General features: G+C 45.4%; 1 protein-coding gene across 3 annotated transcripts; it reads left to right on the top strand.

Annotated features, from left to right (window-relative positions):
• On the top strand, positions 1-27,377 carry LOC147100307 (platelet-activating factor acetylhydrolase IB subunit alpha2-like). 3 transcript variants are annotated; one of them, XM_085967858.1, is made up of 7 exons: positions 1-153; positions 1,475-1,558; positions 14,100-14,301; positions 17,098-17,187; positions 19,115-19,231; positions 19,489-19,611; positions 21,721-27,377. In XM_085967858.1, the coding sequence occupies exons 3-7, from the start codon at positions 14,221-14,223 to the stop codon at positions 21,997-21,999; spliced, it is 690 nt and encodes a 229-aa protein (XP_085823984.1). In that variant the 5' UTR covers positions 1-153; positions 1,475-1,558; positions 14,100-14,220; the 3' UTR covers positions 22,000-27,377. The 3 variants fall into 3 exon arrangements, with proteins under 3 accessions (XP_085823984.1, XP_085823986.1, XP_085823985.1); XM_085967859.1 differs by lacking the exon at positions 1-153 and adding an exon at positions 224-464; XM_085967860.1 differs by lacking the exon at positions 1,475-1,558.

Consider the following 27,377-nt stretch of genomic DNA (forward strand, 5'->3'; position numbering starts at 1 on the left):
GGACTTCTGCTGGTTGATTGGCAGGAGCAGGCGGAAGTTGGTGGAATGCTGTAGTTGCAGGGAGATTGGTTGCAAGAGCAGGAAAAAACCCAGGAAAATAGGAGATTGGAGTGGACACAGAGGGGACCAGCCTTTGCAACTCCCCCAGTGCAGGTATCTATCCATGCATCTGTGATTCTGCAGGGCTTTTTCTCCTCCCACCACCTTTCCTAAATGTGTCTTTGCAATACCTGCTGCTGATGGCCTGTAAATACAGGATGCACATTCCAATTCTTGTGGCATTGTAAGAGGGTTTTAAAAAAAAATTCAAAAAAAGAACAACTGTGCAAACCTGCCGACATTTCTGCAGCAGCCTCCCTGCTTTTAGTGCAGACAGTGATCTGTGGCTGGTTTCTGAGCCAAGCCATTTCAGAAATAAAAATGTGATTTCTGGATGAAAAGAATGCATTGCAACATGTCTGCAGGTACAGCCAGCAAAGGAGCAGCCACCGTAATAGCACGTTTTGTGTTTGGGGTTCTTATTATTTGCTGTGGGGAGAAAGCCTTAGTTTTTAATTCTGAAATGGAGATTGCTGGAAATGTGTGTGTGTATATATATTTGGAAAATAATCTACCTTGTTCAAGAGTGGCCACTGCATGGTAAATGTGGGAAATTGGAAAATGCCACACTGGTTCAGTCATGAGGTTGGATCTTGGGCATATTGTTGGGCCAGAGTAGAGGGAACTTTACTTAGCACTTATCTGTGCTGTACCTGATCAGAGCTTGCTTGATATTGATTCTAACTGGTTACATTCCCTAGCGCTAACATTCTTTATGTTTATGAGGCCGACTTGTATTTATGTAGCGCCTTTTAATGTAGTAAAACATCCCAAGGCGCTTCGCAGGAGTGTTGTAAAACAAAATGTGACACCGCGCCACACCAGGAGATATTAGGGCAGATGACCAAAAGCTTGGAGAGGTAGGTTTTAAGGAGCGTCTTAAATGAGGAAAGAGGTTTAGGGAGGGAATTCCAGAGCTTAGGGCCCAGGCAGCTGAAGGCACGGCCGCCAATGGTGGAGCGATTAAAATCGGGGATGCTCAAGAGGCCAGAATTGGAGGAGCGCAGATATCTCGCGGGAGATTACAGAGAGAGGGAGGAGCAAGGCCATGGAGGGATTTGAAAACCAGGATGAGAATTTTAAATAAAAAAAGATTAATTTTATAGGTCACTGTGAAAGTTCAAAATGATGTAAGTTTTTATGTTTCTGTATTATTACTTTTTGTTATTTGTGAATAGTTTATATTTAAGCTACCTGTTTCACGGTCTGGTGAAATTTAATGTAAGACTGGATAATGTGCTCGCTGGTACTGTTAATGTGGATGGGTGCTCGTGAAATTTAAACCATTTGTTTCACCATTAAGACTCCAATTAAATATGAAACTCTTTCCTAGTGACTGTAATTTTTATTCTCTTTCTGTATTTTATTTAAACAGTGGCATCATCAGGAGGGGCCTGGTGAGCCCGATAAGAGTGACAGAGCTGGATTAACATCAACACAGATCATCATTAACCCTGGGGTAATTCAGCAATCTGTGTCATTTCAACTCGACTCAGCTTCTATGCATTGGCAGGCACAGCAACTTCCCTAAGGCAGTTCTCTAGAGATCAGGAACATTAATTGTATAAGTAAAATTTTCATAAAAATCAAGAATAATGGGCTGAAAAAAATATAGGAGTAGCAGTTCTTTCTAACTTAATTCTTGAATGGGGTAAAGATAAAAGAGAGGTCCTTCTTGTAAAGGCCTTGGTTTGATTCTAGGGATGATTAATTCCTGTAGAATAAACTGAATGTCCCGCTAGAGACTAGGACATTCAGATTGTCTATCACGCTTGTGCAGGGATGCTGACAACTCTCCGTCATCTGGTTTAGTTTTTAATTGAGAGCCCACGAGAAGGCCCACGACCCACAGTGCAGGGCCGCACCAAGGTCGAAGAGAGAGAGAGAGTCCGAGAGAAAACCCAAATGAATCAGGGAGTGGCGATTGGATGATGCCAACCTTGGTTTTGAGAAGTCCTGAAGACTGTATGTGGAAGGACTGAGGGAGGCAGGGTAGTCCATGGGTTTGAGGTCCTGAGAGAGAGAGAAGGCGTTGGAGGAAGAGGCTGTCTGAGGCGTCTTCATTTCAACGCAGTGAGGATGGAGATCACCCGAGTAGTTTTCAGCTTCACTCTCTGTGCAGTAAACCGATGGTGTGGATCGTCCGCCCTTTATAGAACACGACCTATTGTCACTTTCAACGGAACTGAGAATTGGGCAGGTTGTATACGTGATAGCAGTCAACTCTGCCAGTCGACCCCCTAAACGATGGAGCTGAAAATGACCCCCTATATCTCTTAATAATTTCTATTCTTAGGTGTGTGAGTGACTGACTGAATTGGGAAAAATCGGGTGTTTAGTATAATTTACAGCACAGAAACAGGCCATTCGGCCCAACTGGTCCGTGCCGGTGTTTATGCTCCACATGAGCCTCCTCCCACCCCTCTTCATCTCACCCCATCAACATAACCTTCTACTCCTGCCTCCCTCATGTGTTTATCTAGCTTCCTGATAAGTACATCTGTACTATTCGCCTCAATTACTCCCTGTGGTGGTGAGTTCCACATTCTAATCCCTCTCTGGGTAAAGAAGTTTCTCCTGAATTCCTTATTGGATTTATTAGTGCCTATCTTGTATTTATGACCCCTAGTTTTGGACTCTCTCTTTTCCCCCCCCCCCCCCCCCCAAACAAGTGGAAGCATCTTCTCTACATCTGTCCTATCAAACCCCTTCATAATTTTAAAGATTAGGTCACCCCTCTGCCTTCTCTTTTCCAGAGAGGCCTGTTATGTCTTTCCCGATAGTGGTAACCAATGTTCCCTGTAATTTTTTTTGGTGCCGCACAGCCCATTAAAAATACCACGCAAGCGCAGTTTTTGCATCAAAACGCTGGCCGCGTGGATTCCCTGGAGCGCCGCGTGGATTCCCTGGAGCGCCGTGCTGCCGCGCCGCTTAAAGGGAACATTGGTTGTAACCGCTCAGTTCTGGTATCATCCTTGTCAATCTTTTTTGCACCTCCTCCAGTGCCTCTCTATCTTTTTTTGGAGACCAGAACTGTGCCAAGTGCTCCCAAGTGTGATGTTGGTATGTCCAGCGTATTTAATATTTTTCCTGAAAGTGAATTGTAAGAATCACAGCAACACACATCTCACTTCTTGTTCAAGACTGTGCAAGCATAAGCGTGCATGAATTTGTTTGTTAATGCAAGTGGACAGATGGTAACTTTTTTCAGTAAAGCATTTTAATTTTAATTCCTTGGTAGCAGTATCGAGACGTGCATCAGTGCAGGTGCTGCAGCGAGGGAGGGTTTGCGAGATGATGCAGTCTAGCGTGGATCCAGTTGTCGTGGTCCACGTAGGTACCAACGACACAGGTAGAACTAGGAATGAGGTTCTGCTGAGGGAGTTTGAGGAGCTAGGATCCAAATTAAAAAGCAAAACCTCAAATAATCTCTGGGTTATTGACATAGGGACAAACAGATTAGAGGTTTAAATGCGTGGCTGAAAGAGTGGTGTGGGAGGAAGGGGTTTCAGTTCATGGGGCACTGGCACCAGTACTGGGGAAAGAGGGAGCTGTTCCGTTGGGACGGGCTCCACTTAAACCGGGCTGGGACCAGTGTCCTTGTGAACCGAATAACTAGGGCAGTTGACAGGGCTTTAAACTAATGAAGGGGGGGGGGTGGCGGTGGGAGGATTCAGGAAAGAGTAAATTTAAAAGCAGCGAGAGAAATGTCGAGGCTCGAGAGCAGAGTAGAATTCTGGGTACCTATCTCCCTTCATAATTTTGAACATCCCATTACATCTCCCCATAACATTCTCTGCTCTAAGGGGAACAACACCAGCTTCTCCAGTCTCCACATAACTGAAGTCCCTCATCCCTGGTACCACTCTCGTAAATCTCCTCCACACCCTCTCTAAGGCCTTGACATCCTTCCTAAAATGTGGTGCCCAAAATTGAACACAATGCTCCAGCTGAGGCCTAACCAGTGATTTAAAAGGTTTAGCATAATTTCCTTGCTTTTGTACTCTGCCTCTATTTACAGGGCCCAGGTTCCTTTACCTTTCCTTTGTGATGCTACAAAGGAGGGAGATAGAAAGAAAGAAAGAAAGAAAGAAAGAAGCAGGAACTTGCATTTTCATAGCACCTTTCACATCCTCAGGACGTCCCAAAGTGCTTTACAGCCAATGGATTACTCTTGAAGTGTAGGGAAAAGCAGCAGCCAGTTTGCGCACAGCAAGGTCCCGCAAACAGCAACTGAGATGAATGATCAGATAATCTATTCTTAGAAGTGTTGGTTGAGGGAAAAATGTTGGCGAGGACACTGGGGATAACTCCTCTGCTCGTCTTTGAATAGTGGCCGTGGGATCTTTTATGGCCATCTGAGAGGGCAGACGGGGCCTCAGTATAACGTCTCATTTAAAAGACGGCACCGCCGACAGTGCAGCACTCCCTCAGTACTGCACTGGAGTGTCAGCCTAGATTATGTGCTCGTGTCCTCTAGTGAGCTCGTGATCTTCTGACTCAGAGGCAAGGGCGCCACTATTGAACAAGGCTGAAACCAATGGGATATTTTTTAAAAGGAGTTGCAAAGTTGCAGAATGTATATAGAAATAGCATTACAAAAGGTAAGCTACTTCATGTTTAAGAATGCTATCGATAAACAAAGAGGTTATAAAAACTAAAAAAGAACAGGGCATAAGGGCTGTGAGAGAAATGTCAAGGCTCTAGAGCAGAGTTTTGGGTAAAAATAAGCAGAGTGGGTCAGGAAGAGACAGAGAGAGCAACAAAGGTAATAGGGCATCAGTGACTAAGGTGACAGGGTAAAAATAGATATGTCAAAACTAAAGGCACTATATCTGAATGCGCAAAGCATTTGCGACAAAATAGATGAATTAATAGTGCAGATAGAAATTAACAGGTTTCATCTAATAGCCATAACAGAGACGTGGTTGCAAAGTGGCCACAGTTGGGGACTAAATATTCCCGGATAGTTAACTTTTTTTTAGAAGAGATAGGCAAAATGGAAAAGGAGGAGGGGTAGCCCTGATAGTAAAGGATGGGATAAAGACATGAGCGAGAAAGGATCTTAGCTCCGAAAATCAAGAAGTAGAATCAGTTTGGGTGGAGCTAAGAAGCAGCAAGGGGCAGAAAATATTGGTGGGAGTGGTTTATAGGCCCCCAAACAGTAGTGTAATGTAGGGCAGAGTATAAATCAGGAAATTAGAGGCACATGTAACAAGGGTAATACAGTAATCATGGGGAACTTTAATCTACATCTAGACTGGGCAAACCAAATTTGCAGTAATAGTGTGGAGGACAAATTCATGGAATGTTTGCAAGATAGTTTTCTAGATCAGTATGTTGAGGGACCAACTAGGGAACAGGCTATTTTAGATCTAGTATTGTGCAATGAGAAAGGGTTAATTAATAACCCTATAGTAAAGGTGCCTTTAGGGAAGAGTGACCATAATATGATAGAATTTTATATTGAGTTTGAAAGTGATTTAGTTAAATCTGAAACTAGAGAGTAAACTAGCGAGAAACATAAAAACAGGCTGTAAAAGCTTCTAATAGGTATGTAAAAAGGAAAAGATTAGCAAAACTAAATGTGGGTCCCTCATAGGCTGAGACAGGAGAAATGATAATGGGGAATAAGGAAATGGCTGAGAAATTAAACAAAAACTTTGTGTCTGTCTTCATGGAAGACACAAAAAACTTGCCGGAAATAGTGGAGAACCAAAGCTCTAGCAAGAATGAGGAACTGAAAGAAATTAGTATTAGTAAAAAAATTATACTGAAGAAATTAATGGGACTGAAAGCCGATAAATCTCCTTGACATAATGGCCTGCATCCTAGGGTTTTGAAAGAGGTGGCTATAGAGATAGTGGATGCATTGGTTGTCATTTTCCAAAATTCCATTGATTCTAGAACGGTTCCTGCAGATCAGAAGGTAGCAAATGTAACCCCACTATTTAAAAAAGGAGGGAGAGAGAAAACGGGGAACTACAGACCAGTTAGCCTGACATCAGTAGTGGGGAAAATGCTAGAATCTATTATTAAGGATGTGGTAACAGGGCACTTAGAAAATAATAATAGGATTGGGCAGATTCAACATGGATTTATGAAAGGGAAATCGTGTTGAATTAATCTGTTAGAGGTTTTTGAGGTTGTAACTAGCAGAATAGATAAGGGGGAACTAGGGGATGTGGTGTATTTGGATTTTCAGAAGGCATTCGATAAGGTGCCACACAAGAGGTTATTAAACAAATTAGTGCTCATGGGATTGGGGGTAATATACTAGCATGGATTGAGGATTGGTAAACAGACAGAAAACAGAGAGTTGGAATAAACGGGTCATTTTCGGGTTGGCAGGCTGAAACTAGTGGGGTACCGCAAGGATCAGTGCTTGGGCCTCAACTATTCACAATTTACATCAATGATTTGGATGAGGGGACCAAATGTAATATATCCACATTTGCTGATGATACAAAGCTGGGTGGGAATATAAGTTGTGAGGAGGATGCAAGGAGGCTTCAAGGGGATATAGACAAGCTAAGTGAGTGGGCAAGAACATGGCACATGGAATATAATGTGGAGAAATGTGAAGTTATCCATTTTGGTAAGAAAAATAGCCAAGCAGAGTATTTTTTAAATGGTGAGAGATTGGGAAATGTTGGTGTTCAGAGGGACCTGGGTGTCCTTGTACAAGAATCACTGAATGTTAACATGCAGGTACAGCAAGCAAGAGGAAAGCAAATGGTATGGTGGCCTTTATTGCAAGAGGATTTGAGTATAAGAGTAAAGACGTCTTACTGCAATTATATAGGGCCCTGGTGAGACCACACCTGGAGTACTGTGTACAGTTTTGGTCTCCTTACCTAAGGAAGGATATACTTGCCATAGAGGGAGTGCAGCGAAGGTTCACCAGACTGATTCCTGGGATGGGGGGATTGTCCTATGAGGGGAGATTGAGTAGACTAGGCCTATATTCTCTAGGTTTTAGAAGAATGAGAGGGGATCTCATTGAAACATTCAAAATTCTTGGAGCTTGACAGGGTAGATGCAGGGAGGATGTTTCCCCTGGCTGGAGAGTCTAGAACTAGGGGTCACAGTCTCAGAATAAGGGGTCGGCCATTTAGGGCTGAGATGAGGAGAAATTTCTTCACTCAGACGTTGATGAATCTTTGGAATTCTCTACCCCAGAAGACTGTGGAGGCTCAGTCGTATATTCAAGACAGAGATCGATAGATTTTTGAATATTATGGGGATAGTGTGGGAAAGTGGAGATGAGGCCAGCCATGAATATTATTGAATGGCGGAACTGGCTCGAAGGGCCAAATGACCTACTCCTGCTTCTATTTCTTATGTTCTTATACGCCCCTTCGAGCCTGCTTCGCCATTCAGTAAGATCACGGCTGCTCTTCGACCTCGACTCCACTTTCACGCCCAATCCCCATATCCCTTGATTCCCCTAGAGTCTAAAAATATATCGATCTCAGCCTTGAATATACTCAACAACTCAGCATCCACAGCCCTTTGGGGTAGAGAATGTCAAAGTTTCACAACCCTCTTAGTGAAGAAATTCCTCCTCATCTCAGTCCTAAATGGCCGACCCCTTATCCTGAGATTGTGACCCCCTGGTTCTAGACTCTCCAGCCAGGGGAAACAACCTGCCAATCCTCCTCAGAATCGTGTATGTTTCAATGAGATCACCTCTTAATTCTTCTAAACTCCCAGAGAGTATAGGCCCATTCTACTCGAGCTCCCCTCGTAGGACAACCCTCTCATCCCAAGGATCAATCTAGTGAACCTTCGTTGCACCGCCTCTAAGACATGTATGTCCTTCCTCAAATAAGGAGATCAATACTATGCACAGTACTCCAGGTGTGGTCTCACCAAAGCCCTGTGCAATTATAGTAAGACTGAGGGTAGTGTGTTTGATGTAGTCTATACGGATTTTAGCAAATCTTTTGATAAGGTCCGGCATGGCAGACTGGTCATGAAAGTAAAAGCCCATGGGATCCAAGGCAAAGTGGCAAGTTAGATCCAAAATTGGCTCAAAGGCAGGAAACAAAGGGTAATCATCGAAGGGTGTTTTTGTGATTGGAAGGCTGTTTCCAGTGGGGTTCAGCAGGGCTCAGTACTGGGTCCTTTGCTTTTTGTGGTATATATCAATGATTTGGACTTGAATGTAGGAAGTATGATTAAGAAGTTTGCAGATGATACAAAAATTGGCCATGTGTGGTTGATCATGAAGAAGAAAGCTGCAGACTGCAGGAAGATATCAATGGACTGGTCAGGTGGGCAGAACAGTGGCAAATGGAATTCAATCTGGAGAAGTGTGAGGTAATGCATTTGGGGAGGGCTAACAAGGAAAGGGAATACACATTAAATGGTAGGACACTGAGTAGTGTAGATGATCAGAGGGACCTTGGAGTGCACATCCACAGATCCCTGAAGGTAGCAGGACAGGGAGATAAGGTGGTTGAGAAGGCATACGGAATGCTTGCCTTTATTAGCCGAGGCATAGAATATAAGAGCAGGGCGGTTATGCTCGAAATGTATAAAACACTAGTTAGGCCACAGCTAGAATACTGCGTACAGTTCTGGTCACCACATTACAGGAAGGATGTGCTTGCACTAGAGGGGATGCAGAGGAGATTTACGAGGATGTTGCCTGGGCTGAGGAATTTTAGCTATGAGGAAAGATTGGATAGGCTGGGGTTGTTTTCTTTGGACCAGAGAAGGCTGAGGGGAGACTTAATTGAGGTGTATAAAATTATGAGGGGCCTAGATAAAGTGGATAGGAAGGACCTATTTCCCTGAGCAGAGAGGTCAATAACCAGGGGGCATCGATTTAAAGTAATTGGTCAGAGGTTGAGCGGGGATTTGAAGAGAATTCTTTTCACCCAGAGGGTGGTGGGGGTCTGGAACTCACTGCCTGAAAGGGTGGTAGAGGCAGAAACCCTTATCACATTTAAAAAGTACTTGGATATGCACTTGAAGTGCCGTAACCTGCAGGGCTACGGAACAAGAGCTGGAAAGTGGGATTAGGCTAGATAGCTCTATCAGCCAGCACGGACAAGATGGGCCGAATGGCGGCCTCCTGTGCTGTAAATTTCAGTGATTCTGTGACTTCCTTACTCTTATATTCCAACCCCCTTGCAATAAATTGCCCCTCTCAATGTCTTCTAGCTCTTGAAGATTGAGACTCCATGCTCTGTAAAAGGCACCAACCAGAGCCTGTTGTCATTACCATGGCCCAATTTTAGTGAAATGTTTAGTGAAACATTTGTGGGGATGCGGAGAATCTTCCAATGATTATTATACATTTATAAAGTATGTAATCAGCATCTTATAAAGTACTTGGGCTGAGAGAAGATGAGATTCAAGCTCCTGATTTCCTCTATAATGGATTGGAAGCTATGGAGATGCCACCAGGAGGGAGGTGCTGAGCGTGTGAGTATGTGTGGCACTTACAACATTGTGTGGAGTCACCCCTCACAGCACCTCCTAGCAGCTCGTTCACGACCCCCTAACCTGAGTCTTTTTTAATGTAACTATTTTTCCCCGTTTTCTCTCGTGCAGTAGTACAGTCTGTGTCACCCGCTGTCGTCCAGTTCCCAATTTTTCATGTTGCTGCCAGGGAAGCCATGGGTTGGGGCGGGTGGTGGGGGAGACGCATGCTGTGCTGGAACTGCCCACTAGGAGGTGTCCGAGAGCCATGCGCCTCCCTTTTCTTTTAATCTCTTTTTTTCCTCTTCTGTTTGTAAGGAGGTGACGTCTCCAGGTAGCTGTGCCACGGTGTAAACTCACTGAGGGAGCTACTTGTGCTGACTTGCTTCCCTCGTCCTATCGCTCTGTTGCAATTCGCCCGCCTGTCTGGTGTAATGTTTCAGTCATTCCTGTGGGTTAAGTAGCCCAAGAATGAGTGTATTGTTTCAACAGTATGTCAATTGTCAGACGAAAGCAAGATGCGGTTACAAGACTGAGCACCCTGCTGATATCTGTATAAAATGAAGCTTTTATTAGGAGAGCTTTAAATTCAGTGCAGAATGTCGTTCAGCCATAAACTACCTTCTTCGTGGGGTGCTTCAATGCAGCTTTCAGTGTGTTGATAAGGCATCAGCTGCACAGTTGGCACTAGGACTTTGCTAAAAACACATTGGTGGATGTGTGAAATTGTCCACTTGAACTTGTGATGAACACAACAAGACAGATTTTTGTCTTTCTAAACTTGGGCATTTTGAGGTGTGGGTGAAATACTGGTGGCTGCAGCACTGTCCCTAGTGGTGGGAAGAGCAATTTCAGGCGATGAATTCAGGGTAGCGCACAAGAAACAGACTGGTCTCTATGCTGCAATGGGTCTGGCGCTGGTCTTTCACCTCGGCGATCTGGGTTCCAATCTAGCAGCGATCTGGGTTCCAATCTAGCGGCGATCTGGGGTCCAATCTAGCCGGGACTGGTGGGATGGAGGTTCCCTTCGCCTTCTGGCTGTAAGGGCCCCGTGTGAAATGGGTTTAGGCAGTCTCATGGCTGTCCAGCCGTGGCTCAGTGGGTAGCACTCTCGCCTCTGAGTCAGTGCTGAGGGAGCGCTGCCCTGTCGGAGGTGCCGTCTTTCGGATGAGACGTTAAACCGAGGTCCCGTCTGCCCTCTCGGGTGAACGTAAAAGATCCCGTGGCACTAGTCAAAGAAAAGCAGGGGAGTTCTCCCCGGTGTCCTGGGGCCAATATTTATCCCTGAAGGAACGTCACTAAAACAGATTATCTGGTCATTCACATTGCTGTTTGTGGGAGCTTGCTGTGCGCAAATTGGCTGCTGCCTTTCCTACATTACAACAGTGACTACATTTTAAAAGTACTTCATTGGCTGTAAAGCGCTTTGGGACATCCAGTGGTCATGAAAGGCGCTACAGAAATGCAAGCCTCTCTCTTTTTCTTTTTCAGGCGGCCAGTTCTGGTGACCACGAGCCCACAGAACAAAACCGCCCCTAATTTGGCAATCTCACTCCAGAGGTCACAACCCCGGGTGCAGTAAGCTCTGTGCTGAGCCGGACACATTGTTGGGGCAGAGTAGAATTTTACTCCGTGTTTATTCATGTAGCTGACCAGGGAATCTATGACGCTGACACCCCCCCCCCCCCCCCCCCCCCCAGGTACCTAAAATGGGCGTATCTTATTTCCCAGCAACAACATTCGCACCAACATCATCATTATTAAAGTTCATTAGCGTAAGTGCGAATAGTCAATTGGTACCAAAACTTTAAATAAGCTTAGTGTCAACACAGAACATTGTGGCGGCTTGTCAATCGCTGCAATAGAAGTTACAATCTGTAATGAAGGCAGACATTTCATAGAAATTTACGGCACAGAAGGAGGCCATTCGGCCCATCGTGTCTGTGCCGGCCGAAAAAGAGCTCTCCAGCCTAATCCCACTTTCTAGCTCTTGGTCCGTAGCCCTGTAGGTTACGGCACTTCAAGTGCACATCCAAGTACTTTTTAAATGCGATGAGGGTTTCTGCCTCTAACACCCTTTCAGGCAGTGAGTTCCAGACCCCCACCACCCTCTGGGTGAAAGCAGTTCTCCTCAACTCCCCTCTAATCCTTGTTTCGAGTGCAGGATTTAACATGGCATAATATATATTTTTGGTCGCGGTTTGTGTGCTGCTTCTCTCAAACAGTATTTAGATTTGTTAAAATTGAGGAATGTGCAAAATGGCAGCTAGCTGTTTAACAAGGATTTTTAAAAAAAACTTAAGGACTGATTTGTTGACGGACAGGGGAAGCGTAAGAATTCCTGCTTTAAAGTCTCGACAGCAGGCTTGCTGAAGGATGCGGCCGTCGTGTTGTGATGTTCGCAGTCATTGGTGTGTCTCTCCAAGCCGCGGTTTGACCTGCCCCGCTGTCTCTCATCGGTTGTCTGTCCCTCGGAGATGTGCCAGCGCACTTGTGCAAATGCTGCCACCCTGACCCGCTGACCGAGACACTTAAACAGCTCGGCGGCTGGTTGTATTTTTGTGCTCTGCCTCTTGACACCTTTCAGCACTGCAGTGCAGCAGCGAGCGCACACCCACCTCGGTGATTTATGGCCGCTGTTTTTCCCCAGTGCTGGAGTTCTGGCTTTTCCAGGCAGTGCATTAGGCTGGCAGAGAGTACCTGAATTTGACTGATCAGTCAGGTCAACCAGTGTGTACAAATAACGCACAAATAATGTGCATCATGGTGGAGGGGTGGAGGAGGGACTGTGAGTGCCTTTCTTTTGACTGGTTTCACCTTTTTTGGGTTTTTTTTTCTCCTCCCACCACTCCATATATTCTCTTCAATTATTCTTTGTCATTTCTCCCCCCCCCCCCCCCCCCCCCCCAAATATCCTCCACCTCCTGTATCCCTCGTTTTCATTTTTCCCTCTTTGCTGCACCTTGACTTCTGGCCGGAATTTATTGCTCGTTCCGGCAGGAAAATCTGAGGCTTTGACTGAGGCCGACTGCCAATGACAGTAAATCTGCCGGAGCTTCCCCGGGGTCCTAGTGTCCGATGCTGTTCAATAAAAGTACAAGGAGGCGTGATAATTGGTAGCCGTGTTGCAGGTGTCAACTGCAAGGTACCAGAGAGGATCTCCCTGCTAAGTTGAACTTCTCTAATGATGGCCTTTTGGAAATGTGATTTTATTTTTTAATGATTTTTAGAAGGCAATTGATGAGGTCTTTCACAAAAGGCTTGTTAGAACATTTCTGGAATGTGGTATCTAGCGGAAGTGTAGCAGGGTGGTTAGAAAGTTAGTTGACCAAGAGTTAGGGCAAACGGGCACTGCTCTGACTGAAGGGCTGGAAGTGTCGCAGCCCAGGGGGTCAGTGCTTTTCCTCTCCGGTGTATATATAAATGACCTGCACTTCGGTAAAGCACAATTTTGGAATTTGCTGATGATCCCAAGCGTTTAACAAGATGGCACATACAAAATCAAAATACTGCGGATGCTGGGAATCTGAAATGAAAACAGAAAATGCTGGAAATACTCAGCAGGTCAGGCAGCATCCGTTGAGAGAGAAAAACTGAGTTAACGTTTCAGGTCGATGAGCTTTCGTCAGAACTGGAAGAAGTTAGAGATTTAACAGTTTATAAGCAAGTACAGAGGCAGGAAAAAGGGGAGGGGGGGAATGAAAGAACAAAGGGAGAAGATCTGTGATAGGGTGGAGGGCAGGTGGGATTAAATGACAAAAGGGATGATGGTGCGAGACAAAAGGGGGGGGGAATGGTAATGAGACACCAAAGAAACTAAAGATTGGTCTCGGGATACGGGGTAGGACATTTAGGACTGAGATGAGGAGAAATCTCTTCACTCAGAGGGTGGTGAACCTGTGGAATTCTCTACCACAGAAGGCTGTGGAGGCCAAGTCACTGAATATATTTAAGAAGGAGATAGATAGATTTCTAGACACAAAAGGCATCAAGGGGTATGGGGAGAGAGCGGGAATATGGTATTGAGATAGAGGATCAGCCATGATCATATTGAATGGCGGAGCAGGCTCGAAGGGCCTGCTCCCATATTTCTATGTTTCTATGGTCCAGAGGAGGTGTAATTTGACAGAACCAGGGGTCACAGTCTAAGGATAAGGGGTAAGCCATTTAGGACAGAAATGAGGAGGAATTTCTTCACCGAGTGTGGTGAACCTGTGGAATTCTCTACCACAGAAGGCAGTATTCATTAAATATATTCAAGAAGGAGTTGGATATATTTCTTAAGGCTAAAGGGATCAAGGGGTATGGGGAGAAAGCAGGGACAGGGTACTGAATTTGGATGATCAGCCATGATCGCATTGAATGGCGGAGCAGGCTCGAGGGGCTGAATGGCCTACTCCTGCTCCTATCTTCTATGTTTCTATATAAATGGCAACAGCCGAACCATTGCCAGTGGCTGCTGTCCGAGAAAAATGAGAGCGGTGGTTACAATCTGAAGTTGTTGAATTCGATGTTGAAGCCGGGAAGTTGCTTTTTTGTCATTTTATTTCTTGTCCCTTTTCAAGACCTGTTTTTAACCCGAGGATCGCAGACCAGGCCGGCTTCGAGTGCTGGTTCCAGGCCCAAGCCGCTGCTCCCGACTTTATTCCCGGCGTTCATCTTTGGAAACCACCTCTGGGGGAAACGATGAGCCAAGAGGACTTCAACTCCGCCGCGGTCCCACTCTGCGCAGAGGATGTCCAGGGAGACAATCGCTGGAAATCACAGGTAAGAATGACCAGCTGGTACCTGGACAAAGCCAGGACTGCCCACCACGCATGAGTAGTAAGAAGCCTTTCAGATGCTTCGGACTGCCGGATTTCTGGTAGTATTAAATTCATCCCCGCCCCCCCAGCATCCAAAACAGAAACCGTGACTAATTTAAAAAACACTGGGTAAGGCACCGCTTGCAACTGTTCTGTTTCCAGGCCTCCATCCACTCGGAGGTGAGTAACAGTCGCCTGTTTTGACTCTCTTCCATTTTTCCCCCTCCTCCCTATGGTGAGAGATCACAGAAACCCCACAGTGCAGATAGAGGCCATTTCGGCCCATCGAGCCTGCACCGACACATATCCCACCCGATCCCCGTAACCCCATGTATTTAATCCCCCCTAACACTAAGGGTCAATTTATCACAGCCAATCAACCTAACCCGCACATCTTTGGACTGTGGGAGGAAACCGGAGCACCCGGAGAAAACCCACGCAAACACGGGGAGAATGTGCAAACTCCACACAGACAGTCACCCGAGGCCGGATTCGAACCCGGGTCCCTGGCGCTGTGAGGCAACAGTGCTAACCACTATGCCACCATGCCTAGTCTCTGCTCAGTACCTTTGCACAGTTGAGATCTGCAAACTAAGCTTTTTTTTTTGTTCATTCGCGGGATGTGGGCGTCGTTAAGGCCAGCATTTATTGCCCTCGAGAAGGTGGTGGTGAGCCGCCTTTTTGAACCGCTGCAGTCCGTGTGGTGAAGGTGCTCCCACAGTGCTGTTAGGGAGGGAGTTACAGGATTTTGACCCAGCGACGATGAAGGATCGGCGATATATTTCCAAGTCAGGATGGTGTGTGACTTGGAGGTGGTGGTGCTCCTATGCGCCTGCTCCCCTTGTCCTTCTAGGTGGAAGAGGTTGTGGATTTGGGAGGTGCTGTCGAAGAAGCCTCGGCGAGTTGCTGCAGTGCATCTTGTAGATGGTCCACACTGCAGCCACGGTGCGCCGGTGGTGGAGGGAGTGAATGTTTAAGGCGGTGGACGGGGTGTCAATCAAGCGGGCTGCTTTGTCCTGGATGGTGTCGAGCTTCTTGAGTGTTGTTGGAGCTGCACTCATCCAGGCAAGTGGAGAGTATTCCATCACACTCCTGACTTGTGCCTTGTAGATGGTGGAAAGGCTTTGGGGGGTCAGGAGGTGCGTCACTGGTGGTTTGAACTTTGAGCCTCGTCAATCTCTCCCAAGTAGCAACACGCAGCAGAACACCACAGCAGATGTTTAAAATAAAGTAATTTAGATTTTTTTTTTGTTGAAAAGCCAAAGATATAGGAGCAAAAGCCAAAGCTGCGCCCTCCAACCTTCCCACCAAGTGAGAAATTATAGCACTCTACTGATTTGGCACAGCACCACCGACACCATTGAGCGTTGATGCTTAAACCCACCCTCTATCCTGACATCAGTGTCCCCCGTAAGCCAGGCTGCCTCCTGCGCGGCCCATTCAAATGTTTGCACGTGCGTGGTATCTACAATGGAAAAGCCGGTGAGCGGCTAATGCACGGGACCCTGCAGGTGACTGCGTGGCCGGGCTTAGCGGGAACATTGCCTGGCAGTGGGTGTTGCAGTGAGTCGGGACAATATACCTTCACCCTTGAGCTCGGAGGGTTTAAGGTGAGATGAATGTGGCTCGCCTTGATTCAGTTTTCTTTGGACACAAATGTAGGGTAAAAATGTCCTCAACGCCAACCGTAATCCAGAGATTTATAAAGACATAGTGTGTGGGAGTTTGAGAAGCTAGTCTGAAACCATAGACTTTAACGGTACGAAAAATTCCTCTCCTTGAATAATCTGAGATGCATAACTTCATGGTGTTGAAATGCAAAATAATGTTCGCTTACTTGTAACATCTGTAATTATCTGTCCCACCAATTATTCCTTCTCTGTTCTCTCCCTAATCCTTTGCATCCTGTTGTGGCCATTTATTTCACCACTGATCCTCGTCTATCCTAAAAGGGGTGTTTTCTTTTTAAGATTTTCCATGGTTAAAGTTCAAGGAGCCGCTCTTTGGTGCTTTTTAATAAATCTATAAAATGATTTTTATTCAAGGTGCGGACATGGCTGATCTTCGACCTCCACTCCACTTTCCTGCCCGATCCCCATATCCCTTGGTTCCCCTAGATTCCAAAAATCTATCGCTCTCTGCCTTGAATATACTCGACGACTCCGCATCCACAGCCCATTGGGGTAGAGAATTACAAAGATTCCCAACCCTTTGAGTGAAGAAATTTCTCCTCCTCTCAGTCATAAATGGCCGACCCCTTATCCTGAGATGATGACCTCTAGTTCTGGACTCCCCAGCCAGGGAAAACAACCTCTCGGCATCTACCCTGTCAATCCCCCTCAGAAACTTATGTGTTTCAATGAAGCACGATCAATTTACGAAACAGCTGGATGTTGTAATATGAAGGATGAGGTCAGACAGGATAAAGGGACTTCTTCATCTTAACCTATCTTGTGATGTCTGCATTGATTCGACCAAGCCCAGGAGGTTTTTTTGTCAATAATCAACACACAGGGAAAAAATATACCTTTCTCCAAAAGCCAGTGATTCTCTGGAGCGCGCAGGTGTCCTTCCACCCCCACCCCACTCCATATAAATGACATCTCCCAAAACTGATCTCAGATAGGTTGAATGACTGTCGATTTTTGAAGAAGTAAAAGCAGGTGGCCCTATAGTGTCCAGTACATTTATCCGAAATCTTTTTGATGCTATGTTGAGCAGAAGAGTACAGGTTTCAATGAGATTTTTACACTTGCAGCACAGCCGCTTTGTCTTGGACTGCAAGGACAAAGAGCCTGATGTCCTTTTCGTAGGGGACTCCATGGTGCAGCTTCTGCAGCAGTATGAGGTAAGTGAGCTCTCCAATGTCCTTTACCGGTCAAATGGCAGCGACGCTGTCTTTTTGCTTCCATTTAATTCTCGGGATGTGGGCATCGCTGGCAAGGCCGTCGTTGGTTGCCCATCCCGAGTTCCCCTGAGAAGGGGGTTGTACAATAGAGTGCCTCGCTCGGCTACTTCAGAGGGCAGTTAAGAGTCAACCACCTTGGTGTGGGACTGGAGTCACGACTGGGTATCGGCGGCGGGACATTTCCTAAAGGGCATTGGTGACCCAGTTGGGTTTTTACAACAATCCGACAGATTCATGGGCATTTTTACTGGTGCCAGCTTTTTATTTCCAGATTTATTTATTTTTTTTAAACTGAATTCAAATTCTCAAACTACCATGGTGGGAATTGAACTTGCGTTCTCTGGATTACTAGTCCAGTAACATAACCACTCCTTGCTGCTCCCCACATAACCACCACCGTTCCCGTTATGATCAGGGTCTAGGATGAACTTGCCTGTCCTCAACATGTGAATAGAGCTCCTGACTAACCCTTGTACAAGTGCTGCTGCACACAACGACCATCGTGACCTCCATTCCATGCGGCGTTCAAAGCCAGCGTTGATGTGCACTTCCATCTCTTTCTTACTGTCCATCGGTGTCACAGGCATGTTGTTGTAACTTTATCTTGGAAATGTGATTTCATCAGAGAGATTGCCAGATATCTGGGGGGGGGAGATGCTCATTACTTCGACAAGGGATTCTAGATGTTCAGGCTGGAAATTTGATATGAGTCTAAAAACAAATGATATTGTTTGGAAAAGCTTCTTTTTCGAATTTGATAGGTCTAAGCAAAGTAAGTAGAAGGGGCTATATACTGTATTGGAACGGACCATAGATTAGACCATACATTAGAAATTATCGAAAAGGAGGAGTACTTGTTCAAAGGGGCCTGGAGAGGTTTGCTCATTCAAGCAAATGTTAATCCTTAATATACTAGACCGGCATAACAGCTGGGCACAAATCCAAAGATTTTTTTTTTAAATCCCTATGGGACTGAGTGACTCAGAGGGTTAGAACACTGTTCTTTAACTTCTGGGACCTGGGCTGAAATCCAACCCCAATTAATTGGATGAAAATCTATCTTCTTTGATAGTTGTAAGTGCCTCGAGTTTCGGCAATCTTAATCCATTTCCTTAACCACCGATCAGAGCTGCCAATAGTTTTTCCACTAGATTGAGAGACTCGCTCAGAGACCATAGGAATGAGAAATAAAGTGCCACATGGGTGCAGCAGGAGTGATGTTCTGGCCTTGCGGTTAAGACTTCCAGAAGTTCTTTAGTTATTGGATGGTGCAGAGGGATCTTTCTTTGCCTGTGGTGTGCCTGAACAGCATTGTTTGCTGCTGATGCCAGGTACAAAAAAAAAAGTGTTTCCTTCTCTCTGCATTGACATCCCTCCATTGGGCCACTCTCTCATGCACCATCCAACAGATGGAGATTGGTAGAAAATGGTGACCATGATCTGAGTGAAGTGGAACCAGGGGACGGGGGAGAATTAAGCTATATTTTTAAACAAGAGGAAATATTTCTCTCCATAGTTACTGAAGAATGATCTGGCAGTGGGGTATTTGTATATTTTACCCTTTCCCAAACTAACTCCAAAATTTCCATTTGCATGTACATGTAGCATCAAAGTTAAAACATTGGGAGTAACTTACTTTCCTCTCGTCCAATGAGCAAAGGAGACCCCTAATGATTACTATCGGTATCATTTTAACATTGAACACCTATTTTTATCTGTAACTATCCAACCCCATTCATTTCATAGAAGACCATATCAAGTCGAGCTTAATCCTATTCTGGAGTGATCTTGTGTAATCTGATGTAGATCTGGGTTGATCAGAAGGCTAGCAGAGTAACTGTGCGATCTCGTTTGTTTGTTTGGACAGATCTGGAGGGACCTGTTCTCACCACTGCATGCACTTAACTTTGGGATTGGAGGAGATACCACAAGACATGTCTTATGGAGGCTCGAGAATGGAGAACTGGAAAACATCAAACCCAAGGTAGAGGGAGAGAAATGGTTCCTACCAATTCAAAACCATCTACATGGCCATGGAATTGTATTGACGAGTTTAGATCCCTTTGAGATGTATTTATCCATGCAAATTATATTACTCGAGCTGTTCCTCTGCTAAACTATCAGATTGAAATAATTAATAGATATTAACTTTGACTTTTTGGTTAGTGAGATTATTTTAATATACATTAAAAATAACAAAATTGAATGTGAGGATTTAGTAAAATTCCAAACTGCTTTCAGGTAATTGTTCTCTGGGTGGGGACCAATAATCATGAACACACGGCTGAGGAAGTAGTCGGTGGGATCGAGGCCATTGTACAGCTCGTGAACACACGACAGCCTCAGGCCAAAGTGGTGGTTCTGGTAAGAGTGCATTACTTATTTTGTTTCTGTAAATAACTCGGTCTTTTATTTTCTAGTTTCCTCTCCGAGAGTGGGATGGTATAATACCGTCTTGCTCCATAAGGTGGTAGGACAGTGGGTTGGTCCATCAAGGGGTTGGTCCACAGGGTGATGGGACAGTGGGTTGGTCCATCAATGGGTTGGTCCACAGGGTGATGGGACAGTGGGTTGGTCCATCAATGGGTTGGTCCACAGGGTGATGGGACAGTGGGTTGGTCCATCAATGGGTTGGTCCACAGGGTGATAGGACAGTGGGTTGGTCCATCAATGGGTTGGTCCACAGGGTGATGGGACAGTGGGTTGGTCCATCAATGGGTTGGTCCACAGGGTGATGGGACAGTGGGTTGGTCCATCAAGGGGTTGCTCCAGAGGGTGATGGGACAGTGGGTTGGTCCATCATGGGGTTGCTCCACAGGGTGATGGGACAGTGGGTTGGTCCATCATGGGGTTGGGCCATCAGTGGGTTGCTCCACAGGGTGATGGGACAGTGGGTTGGTCCACAGTGGGTTGGTCCATCAAGGGGTTGCTCCACAGGGTGGCAGGACAATTGTTGGTTAACCAACCAATAGAATGGTAGGACTTGAGTTTGTGTCTATAGTATTTCCTCATTAAGTGAATTCCCTGATCACCTGGGGACGGCACTGAGCAAAAAGTGACTACTTCTGCCTTGGAGAAACTAGGCAGGTAAGTCACCTTGGATCAGTGTCATATATCTCCTGGCAGCTGGTTATAGAGCAGGTGTCTCGGGAGCTGTTTAATCTTCGGTTCTCTCTGCTTGGTAATGGCTTGTAGTGTCCAGAGAATCAAATAAGAAACATGGGGTGGTGACATGTTGTAGGACTGCCGGTGTATTGCCTCTTGAAGGGTATGGGTCCTCCACAGTCATTTATGCGATCTTGGCTGGGCCATGCTGGCTCCAGAACAGCATCAGCTGAGGCCCGAGAGCAATTTGTTGCCTGCTCTCTTGACTGAGATGCTGTGTGGCACACAGAGATCCAAAAAAGAGAAACCGGAGATTTAAACCACTAAAATGAGGGCCGTCTCCATCCCGTTCCTAGCAGCCATGAACCCATAGCAGGGAATTAATTCAGCCTCCTCGTAGGTAGAATTGACTGAGCTTTACTCTAATTCTGACCTGGCAGCACTCGGTGGGCCATTCCCTAGCATGAACGTCCCAACCCTCGATCAGCACAAAATTTGTAAAAAATATAGGAGGGAGCCTTGGTCTTATTGTCTGTCTGGATTATTATCTGAATGGCAATAGATTGGGAGAAGGGGAAGTGCAACGAGACCTGGGTGACCTTGTGCACCAGTCGCTGAAGGTAAGCATGCAGGTGCAGCAGGCGGTTAAGAAGGCAAATGGTATGTTGGCCTTCATAGCGAGGATTCGAGTACAGGAGCAAGGATGCCTTGCTGCAGTTGTACAGGGCCTTGGTGAGACCACATCTTGAGTATTGTGTGCAGTTTTGGTCGCCTTGTCTGAGGAAGGATGTTCTTGCCATGGAGGGAGTGCAGTGAAGATTCACCAGGCTGATACCTGGGATGGCAAGAATGACGTATCAGGAGAGATTGGGTCGATTGGGCGTATACTCGCTGGAGTTTAGAAGAATGAGAGGGGATCTCATTGAAACTTATAAAATTCTAACAGGACTAGACAGACTAGATGCAGGAAGGATGTTCCCGATGGCGGGGGAGTCCAGAACCAGGGGTCACAGTCTAAGGATAAGGGGTAAGCCATTTAGGACAGAGATGAGGAGGAATTTCTTCACCCAGAGAGTGGTGAACCTGTGGAATTCTCTGCCACAGAAGGCAGTTGAGTGCAATTCATTAAATATATTCAAGAAGGAGTTGGATATATTTCTTAAGGCTAAAGGGATCAAGGGATATGGGGAGAAAGCAGGGACAGGGTACTGAATTTGGATGATCAGCCATGATCTCATTAAATGGCGGAGCAGGCTCGAGGGGCCGAATGGCCTACTCCTGCTCCGATCTTCTATGTTTCTTAAAATGGGGGAAAATTCCTGTTGATCATCTTGTGCTTTACTTGTGATGCTTCTCTCTCTCTCTCAGGGCCTGCTGCCTCGTGGCGAGAAGCCCAATCCTTTGCGTGAGAAGAATGCGCAGGTAAACCTGCTCTTGAAGAGGTCCCTCCTGAAGTTCCCCAACATGCAGTTCCTGAATGTCGACGCCGAGTTTGTGCATTCTGATGGCACAATCTCCCACCATGACCTGTTCGATTACTTGCACCTCACCCAAATCGGCTACGCCAAAGTCTGCAAGCCTGTCTACGAACTGCTCATTCAGCTGCTGGAGGAAACACCCGAGGAGAAGCAAGCCACCCTGGCGTGATTGGATCCAACTCCTTAACATCTCATCGCCACCTCTTTAAACTGGGATCTGACCAGCGCTACGTATAGAATCCTGCAACACTCCTGCCTGGAGAGTTTGAGTAAAGGCACCTTGATTTGTTTCAATATTTGAAGTACAGGGTTACCTATGAAGTGGATCCTGTATGTTCCATAGCAAAGCAGTCCGAGCATTAGGCAATACCCGAAATACACAGTGCGGCTAACATATACGTTGTTCTTTTGCTGTCATTGGGCATAATAAGGTCATTCATATTAAACATAGTAGTGTGTGTCTGCGGTAATTAGCCAGTGGTCTCGGCTCCCATTGATTTTATAGCTGATTTGAAGTAATGGGCATAGAATCCCTATTTCCAGCCAACTCTCTTTTAAACATAGATATAGCGGCCACAGAAGTTAGAGTATTGCTAGTTGTATGGTACGGATATTCTTGTTACAAAAAAAATGACCCATGTACAGTTTGTTTTCCACCACTAGGTGTTAATAAAAGTACTTTGTAAATATGGCATTAGAGAGCTGTGGAGACCTCTAGTGGTAGTGAGAGTGTAGGATGTGGTGTCTTTTCACTATTTTGGGTTCACCACTGGTGAATATGGTTGACGATGTTGCCTACAACATATAACGTTACATGACGCTGGGTTTCTTTATGATTTCGATTCAAAATTTTTAATATCGCTTGTCCTATTTGAACCGGAAAGACAAAAACGTTTCCATGGTTGCCCATCACCATGTAACAGCAAATCCTGTTTTGTGACAGTTTTCTTTGACAAGAGTCAGTAACCCAGCTCAGCGAGTGCTTCTAGAATGGAACACAAAGGGAATCTTTATTCAGTTTTAAGTATTGTTTTAGTTGCTCTCTTCCCACTGTTTTCTATGTTTTTGTTTCTCTGAACTTGTACTGTTTGGAGTGAGTGAGCTGTCCTTGTCTTGAAGTCTTTGTGACATGGCTAAACCTTCACAAAGTCATTGACCACAGAACCAGAATTGTGGGTGCAGTGATGCAGTTAAGGGGCTCCCATTACTTATGTAAAACTTGCCACTCCCCTCCTGTGACTTTTTAACTGCCACATCATGGAAGCCAGGCTTTGCACAGTGTAAAGGTTCCTGATAACACCCACCTACCCTTCAGAGTAGTAAAGTGGTTGTTACGGCAACTCGATAAATAAGTGACTGCGCACTACGCCAAAGAAATGAGAAACATTCCCAGTAATTAAAAGGGAAAGCGGTTTGAGTAGCGCAGTGAAAGGCAGGACTTGGCCATTGGAGTTTGCGTTCCCTGGCGGCTCAGAGCGGAAACATTTGTGTTGTGTCCTCCTGAACCTGGGCTGAGTGTCATGGCACCTGATGCTGAATAGGGCCCGCCCCAGGCTGACTGGCTTCGCTGGCTTTGTATTAGGTTCGCGGTGAAGCCAGTGACAAGAGGAGGGGGGGGGGACATAGTTTACGTGACACCCTGCTGGATATCAATTACCACCCAGCATGTGTGGGATTATTTGTGGAACTTTCGCCACTGAGGGAAGTTTCGGAGTCATTGAGGGGAAGATTCTGTGTGAGGACTTTGCATTATAGTCTGGTTTAATAAATATGTAAAACCTGCTTCTAGCACTAGCTTACTTGTCAGGAGCACCTAATCTTTTATTTGTACCAATTTTGAAGGTTTTTTTCATTTGTAATTTAACCCCATTTATCTCCATTGCCTCTCCCACCAGGGAACAAGCTATTAAAGTGGGTGCCTTGTTCCCAGATCACCACCTGCGCCATACTTTTAAGCATTGGCCAAAGGGCAAGTAATGGCAGTAGGAGAGGGGACGGGAGGGACTAAGAGAGAGAGAGAGGAGTCCCTGCACAGATCGGCAATTGAGTAGAGTAAAGTTGGGTTGGAGACGATGTTCCCTGTAAGCTGTGCGGCTGCACAGCACTCCAGGGACCCCACGCTGCTGGCTTGCCAGCGTTTCAGTGCAAATTTTTGAAGGGGCTGATGCAGTGCCAGACAAAATTACAGGGAACATTGGTTGGGGGGGGTTTCCATGGCGATGCCCTCAACGCATAGGATTGTCGCTTTGCCCCGAGTTTTACTTTGCAAGAACTTCATCGCGCTGTACGTCTGACGTTCTCCTGTTTGAACTCTCTCCTTGTGCCCTCGATCGTGCCTTTAGTGAACATTGGACCGGACACACACATACATGCACACACACACACTTACAGCCACATCGTGTCATTCACAGATAGCTGAAAAGTAAAATACGAACCCAGCAGGCTCTGAAGTCGCTGGTCTATGGCTGTTCACTGCGCGGCACCTTCATTAACCTATTAGCCACCGGTTTGCCATCAGCTGCAAACATGAATTCGGTACCATTTAATTACTTGGCTCACGAGTGATTTAGACCAGTCCCTCTAGCCGTATTGGCTCAGTGGTTGCCCTTGGAAGATATCTTGTCAAAGCACAACGAAACACAACAACACCCACATTCAGGATGATTAAGGCACCAGAATTGGGATCGACACCCGGGGAGCCTCAAATGCAACTCTGTCTTTGAGAGAACATAAGTTGGGGGAGGGATAACTATTCAGCAAAGTGTAGCGGAGCTTTCCCTGTGTAAATACATCGTCAGACTAGTGACCTTCATGCTGGCTGAAAAAAAAAGTTTCACTCCAGTTATTTCTTTGTTGCTTAACAAGATTTAAAAAAAACAAATCTTGAATTCTCCATTTAAATCCCGATTTTGGATTTTATCCTTTCAACAAAAACAACAGCTGTTCTGAACTGGACTGAGGAACCCTGACCCCAGTATGCTGCGTGGAGTGAATTGCAGGATTCTATATGGTGCTGCAGTGACGCAACTCAACAGAGATCTAGCTAAATCATTCCATTTTGAAGTGTACACATCATCAAGTATTGGCACTGGCTGTTTACTCCATTAATGCTGTGCAAATAGATACCTGTCTGCATTCTGAAATGCCTGCAGTGGAGATATGCTGATGTGATCTGTTAACCCTGCCACCTGGACCTGATGCATTGCACCGGAGCCTTTATACTTTATTTTTGGAATTTCCAGCCCCCTTTTCAGTTCGCAGGTTGGCTTGTTTGGCGTAATTGTGCGAGTTACAATAATGAATGTGGTGCAATTAGCAGGTGGGTGCCATCACCTGCCAGTGGGTCGTCACTGTGGAGTTAATCTTGCGCCTATGTTCCACACCACTAGAGATGTTTACAGACTGGCAGAAGGAGAATGTACAGCACTGAGCCCAACGCAGCGATGACAGGCTGGTAGCTGGCTAAAGTGCAGACTGGGCCACGTGCCCGCGGACGGTCGAAAGGGCCGTGCTGTTTCCTTTACAACTAGTGGACATCTGCGTCACACCAGTCGAGACCCAACACAATTTGCCCAAGGTGTTTTAGGGTGGATCAGGATTTATACAGAATGGGATTGGATGGGAACAATACATTCAGATTCTGGGGTTGGGATAAGTATGGTAAGAGACCTACACGCAGACCGATGCACAGCCTATATTTAAAAAAAAAAAAAAACACTAGTTCCATAACGGAGAGGTGAAATTAGTCCTCTACTTAAAACAGGAGAGTAGACCTCATTCAATAAACAATTCCTTTCAGTAAATGACCCTTCTGCTGTGACTGGGAATAAGCCCTATGAATTCCTTGGGCTAAATAATTATGCTCCATGTTTAGATGGCCTGAATTGCTGGGACATCTTTTAACTTTATTCTGGTAAATTATGTCATTGTCAGCTTTTTTTTCTCCTTTGGTGTATAAAATCTACGCACTGCAACTTAAAATCCTGTCTTCTATTATTTAAGAGCAGGCCTGGTGTCGCGGAGAGAGCTTTACAGAAGAATTGTGGTCTGCAGTGACATTTACCCAGAATTCGAAGGAGATAAATTCTGCAGCAACTTGCTTAACCTAAATAAATAAGCTCAGAGTATTCCAACTGAACCGAGGAGAGGGTTATTTCAATGAAAGGAGTTATGTTCCCGCTTAAAATTTATTTTCCTGAATGGCTAATAGATGCGAGGTCCCAGATTTTCTGAAGGACTGATGTACGCATTGAATCAATTTGTGTGTGTGAAGGTTGAGCATTCAGGAGGGGTTTAATGCAGTGGCTGCCTGTATCTTATTACAGGAAACTTTCGATTTACCGGCACCTAAATAACCGGAAATCTCGGTTAACCGGCAAAATTCAGGAGTAGGTTCAGGTAAGTTTTACTTCATATTGTACTTGCCTTCATCGATCTGTTGCTGTGCAAGGGTGTGGCTGCAGCTGTTGCTAAGCTACAGAGACGCTCGGAACTTGTGGCCATTGTTCTGAACCTGTTGCTAAGCAACAGGGTTTGTTGCCTTATACGGAGCTCTCAGCTCTCCGTATCTTTTACTATAGCTTTCGGTTATCTGGAATTTTTGATGAACCGGCACCCCGGCGGTGACGGATAAAAAAAAAGTTTCCTGTACTGCACATCTGCTTCTGCATTGAATGTACCTGAAATTATATATATAATATACACTTTGCTTGCCCTGTAACAGGTTAAACTAGCAATGGGAAACCTTCACTTTACAGTCACAGCTGAAATTCTGTTTTCGGACCTACCTTATTGGATATTTCAATTCTCCAATCAGATTATTACCTGTGCTTCAAGCCCCACGTGGCTGATTCAGCCGCCTGTCTTCAATTTAGCACAGTGGAACAGTGCCCTAGATAGGGCGAGTGAAATGTCTGCCAGGTTAAGATGATGTGGAATTATAACCCTCCGTTCAAGATACAGATAGAAATATGATTCTCCATTTTTTTTAAAACTATTGTGTAAATAGTTTCCACTCTGCTCGTTACATTAAGCAGTGCTGGATTCCAAAAGTTATCCTCCTCCCTGCCCCTCCCCCTATCAAAGTTTCATTTTATACATTTAAAAAAATATATATGGTTATAGAGGGGTTTCTGGAACATGGGACCATGATGTGTTCACTGTAGACACACTACATGTACTGGGGCGGGGGGGGAAATCACCAAAAGGCTTTTATGAAAATGTTTCCTCCATTCTCGTATTTTGCTATTCAGATATTGGCATGTATGATCTCTGTGTAAGATTATGCTTCCAAAAACACATTGTATAGTAATGCTTGATAAAACTCTGTGCAGTAGCCAAACACTTGTCTGTTACATGTAAGATTGAAGAAAGCATACAGTACTATTTACTTGTTTCGATAACTCATTGGTAGTATATATGCTATTTAAAAAAAAACAAGACTGTGTAACTGTTATCAGACAACTGACAGCAGTGGTGTGTCGTGCTTAAATGTACTGTAATTTATGCTTTAATGTACTGTAATATTAAAAATAAGAAAGGTTAAAA

This window comes from Somniosus microcephalus, chromosome 26, assembly GCF_052327205.1.
Source record: "Somniosus microcephalus isolate GS21.2 chromosome 26, FLI_Smic_1.0, whole genome shotgun sequence".
In the NCBI taxonomy this organism is placed as follows: domain Eukaryota; kingdom Metazoa; phylum Chordata; class Chondrichthyes; order Squaliformes; family Somniosidae; genus Somniosus; species Somniosus microcephalus.